Raw genomic sequence first — 4,549 nt, 5'->3', positions numbered from 1 at the left:
ATTAATTATTCCCACCAACTAATATGCTAAGCGAGGGCATAAAAACTATGGTCCCCGAGAGGCAGACTTAACTAAAACCCATCACACCTCCGAGGATTAGAGCAGTTTTACTGCCGGAGCTGGCAGCATTACGGCGCAAGTACACTAAGAGCGAAATTGACCAAGACGTAATAGTGTGAACACAATTTCGGTTACTATCTCCTTACCCCACCCGTTTTTATAAGGGACGCGCGATGGTCGCTTGAAGAGCTTTTCCAGCTTCACCGGGCAGAGTGGCGAGTACAGAAGGTTTACGCGATCGGGCCGTATCGAGCGCCCAATCAGCGGCGAACCCAACTAGAGAGTTTGAGTTTTGGGTCCCCACCCGTGTGTCACCCATACTTCGGAGTGCGGGCTAGCGCTTCAACTTGAACAATTTCCCGCATAGTGTACTTGCGCCATTACGTCGTTAGGGTTGCAATGGCCGACGCCACATGGGCGATTATCTGTGGTCTTAAACTTTAAAGGGTGGCCATAAAGCATATCCATACGGTAATAGTTACTCACATGAAAGGAAGGTAAAGCGATAACATGATATTGTTATTCGAATACATAATTCAGATAAAAGTCTTACAATTTTAAATATTCCAAAACTCTTTATTTCTGTTAAAAGCATGACATCAATTTCCTTATCACTTATTACAGAAATTCCATACAAATTCTATTGGACAATTTCATTGTTTTGATTATACTCGTAGTTATTCCATCTATTTTTTATACATGTTAATGACTCTCAGTATTAATAACTATTAACTTTGAACGCACGATACAATAAATTAAAAGCTGTTCATAATAATTCGGATTAATTTCAACGTTTATTTTAATTACTGTATCATTCTCAAATATTGAATAATTACAATTACAATCACAAAGTACGCTTNAACGGCTGCGCCATGTTTTAATATTGAAAACTCTCAGAAATTAACAACACATTTTTATTGTAAAAAATCAAACATGAATGACAGATGACATTGACATTTAGTTCCGAAACCATAAATAAAACAGGTTTATCGTGGTATCGAAACAATACAAATTATCCTCCTTACAAAAAAATAGTTGTTCACATATTAAATGTTCAATCAGTGGAGCTGTAATAATAAAACCTTAAAGCATTTCAAGCTAGTCGCCCTATATTCCCGAAAATCGATGGTGATAACAGCTTCACTGGGCTAAGGCAGCTTTCCCTTGAGGACTACTGACCTAGAACGTAGGCACTAATATTTCTAACAAGGCTGCAGATAAGCCAATTAGGAGGTTAGACGCCACGAACGTACACGGGTCATGGGAATTGAAAATCTTATTTGAAATGGTAACATGTTGTGTTGATACTTGATACCTTCACTTGTTATTCTTAATACAAATAGCAATACTCGGTTTTACGAAACTTTTTCATAACTTACACGTTAGTAGATAAATAGTAAATATCCAACCAAACATCTATTGTTTACTCATCAAAGACATCCTGGAGTTGAGTCTGATATTGGTTTCGAAAAAAAATCTTTACTATCAGACAGAAACTCCGAAACTATTAGACCGATTTGAAAAATTCTTTCACCATTTAAATCCTACATTGTTTCTAACGAACATAAGTGGTACCTACCTAATAATATCGCCGGGTCGTCTAGTTAAGAATAGAACCAATACTTGAATGATTTACTAAAGTTATATTATCATTGTTGCAGATGAGCGGCAAGCGCACGCGCAGCTATAGATGCGCCGTGCACCAGCGCGACCGCGAGGTGAGCTCCGAGAACGACTTCCATCTGCTCCTCGAAGATCCCACACTATTCGCCAGGTAATACAACAGAATAAATCTTTGTTTGATACAAAATAGAAACAAAACAAACAATAATAAAATTAAGAGACCCGCCTTTTGTTTTTGCCACTATTAGCAAAAATAAACGGGGTCTCTTAAGACTCAGTATATCCCGCTAAGTCCTTTTAGTATTAAAGAAGGTAATTTGAATGCCTCTGCTAATGGCGTAGATCCTATTGGAAACTCGGGGTCGGAGACTCGAGTAGCCCGGTCACAAATTCGGCAGAAATTGAGGCTATTGGTAGTCATTACTTTTGGTAATAAAGAATAGATTCCGTCTGCTGATATATTAGATCCTAGCCTACTGGTCAAGAATTCACATTCATCAATGTTATGGCGGATGGAACTGAGTGTATTGCCAACCTTTATGGTGTAATCGACTTGAAAAGGATATTGTAATGTCTCACCAATTCAATTATTGTTTATCTATAACTTAAACACCTGTTTGACTATAATTTCCCGTTTGCAGTTAATGCTTTTGCAAGAGTGCTTAACAATTTAGATATTTCATACTTTCAGTATTTTCAATTTAATATCATGCAATAGTATGTTTAATTTATAATTTATTGTTATCATAGTCCATATGTAGAGTATTATTGCATGATTGCAACGAATTTGCCAACTAAATTGGCACATTTGATTTGCGACCCACGCATTAAGCAACAGTACATAAGAAATTGGTCGTGATAAATGATACATGATGTTTACGTAACTGATAGTTATTATAAAATTATTAATATTTAGGAAGTAATAAAAATTCCAAATTGAGTTCAAAATATTCACAAAGTGCCTATTTCAAATTCCGATCATAAATTCAGGAATGTCGCGTGACTTACCTACATCTGTCACATTTGCATAAGGTCCTAGACCCAATATAATTTTTAGTAATATGAAATTTTAGTAAAATGTAGACAATTTTAATTAACTAAAACCAATTCAAAATTTTAGTATGATAAAATTCGTAGTTTTACATTAAAACGATTAACAAATCGATCAACGTTTCAATATATTTTTTATGTTCACTTGTCGTGTCACACTGACATGTGGTGTGCTTTGGTACAACAATAAAAATCGTTATTAAATTGCCTCCAAACGTGCCAAGAATAACGTGAAAGTAAGATGATTGATTGATCGCTAACTATTTTCTCAGTTACACAGTTTTTCCTCGTAATTCGTCTTTCAATATTGGAAAATTGTTATCTATTTCTTATGAAGGTATTTGTTGTCTACCCGACTTACTTTCCGTGGTATTTTAATAACTTTCTATATTATAAAGCGTTAAAGAATCTATTTAAAAGTACGCCTATTGTACGAGTGCTTTCAATATTCAAAGTTCAACCTGCTAACCTAATCTTTTTACTTCTTTCTTTTCAACGAATGTTGCGTAAGCCTTACCACTAATGAGACCCGTTTGTTGCAGAATGGTGCACTTGGTGGCTATGGAGATGCTCCCGGAGGAGCGCGAGCGCAAGTACTACCAAGAGCGATACACTTGCTGCCCTCCGCCATTCTTCATCATATGCGTCACACTTCTTGAGGTAAACATCAAAGCAAACCCAATGTTTCTCGTTACCTATTTACACAAGTAAATCATTGATGTACTAAACGTTATCTTTAGGAATATCCGAATGTAAAACTTTTATAACGGTTATAAAATTGCCAATGTTCTCGAAACCTGATTTTGCTTACCTTTCTTCTTCGGATCTAATTGTATCGCTTGGTGATTTTTAAATGCTCTGACTTTGCACACAAACGGCTTCAGAAGTTGCGACCTACACAGCTTCTTGCTCAAATACCTTTGTTGACGGCTATAAAAGTGAAGAAATAGTTCTAAAGCGTTTACAGATGCATTGACGGTAATATTGCAAAACGATGTTGTATTCATAGTGCAAATGTGTTCAAATGGTGCATCACTTTCTATTGCACGTAGAGACCGCTGCGCGAGCCCCGCTCCAGTTACCGCGGTTAATTAAAATTTGTAATAGCGGATTTCACATCCGTGCAAACAAGCGGTTTACGTGAATCATAACAATTGGTGCGCCCGCGCCGCGCGTGCGCGCCGTCATACGTTGATTCACCGCAAAGTGCACGATTCTTGCGGAGGTGTGCTCCGCTATGGGCAAATCGCACGCAGCTTTCTGTTAACGGTTTTCCCTCCATGAATAATGGACTAAAACGTCAATAGTTACGCAAATCTCTCCTTAAACAAACAGGTTTCTAGTTGTTCAGTATCATCTAATGAAATGAGACGCTCTTATTTGTGCTCTTGATTGGGTCCGTCGGCGAGCGAGCGCAACAGGAAATTCCTCGTTATACGCAAAGCCAATCTCAGGGAAACAATCCTTCTGGAACGTCATTTACTAAATAGCATTCCCATGGAATAGAAAACAAAAAATGATATTTCCTCCTCAAGCACTTACCGTAGACACCTGATCATTAGCATCGGGCTTAACTTGTACAGACCCTGTGAAGCGTTGCGAATTCACCGGCCCGTCATGAAACATTGCATTTGATCTAGATCATATCAATATAAAGAAGTTAATGACTATAAAAAGATACAATTCTATTGCATACACACATTCATCATAAGAATTTTTTGTTTGACCACACTAGGTATCTTGGAAAAGCGACATACCATGAGTTGCGAGTGGTGGTTGAAATATCTATTGGGAGTTTATATCGCAGTTGCCTCGG

The 4,549-nt window shown here is 37.4% G+C and overlaps 1 protein-coding gene across 1 annotated transcript; it reads left to right on the top strand.

The window, feature by feature from the left end:
- Positions 1-1,700: 1,700 nt before the first annotated feature.
- On the top strand, positions 1,701-3,459 carry LOC114360411 (rhomboid-related protein 3-like). The gene is made up of 2 exons (XM_028315126.1): positions 1,701-1,834; positions 3,276-3,459. The coding sequence occupies exons 1-2, from the start codon at positions 1,722-1,724 to the stop codon at positions 3,442-3,444; spliced, it is 282 nt and encodes a 93-aa protein (XP_028170927.1). The 5' UTR covers positions 1,701-1,721; the 3' UTR covers positions 3,445-3,459.
- The last annotated feature ends 1,090 nt before the right edge of the window (positions 3,460-4,549 follow it).

The sequence above is a fragment of the Ostrinia furnacalis genome, unplaced genomic scaffold, assembly GCF_004193835.3.
Source record: "Ostrinia furnacalis isolate ACB-3 unplaced genomic scaffold, ASM419383v2 OfSCF4982, whole genome shotgun sequence".
In the NCBI taxonomy this organism is placed as follows: Eukaryota; Metazoa; Arthropoda; class Insecta; order Lepidoptera; family Crambidae; genus Ostrinia; species Ostrinia furnacalis.
The sequence above is the reverse complement of the archived record's forward strand: the minus strand, read 5'-3'. Positions and strand labels throughout refer to the sequence as shown.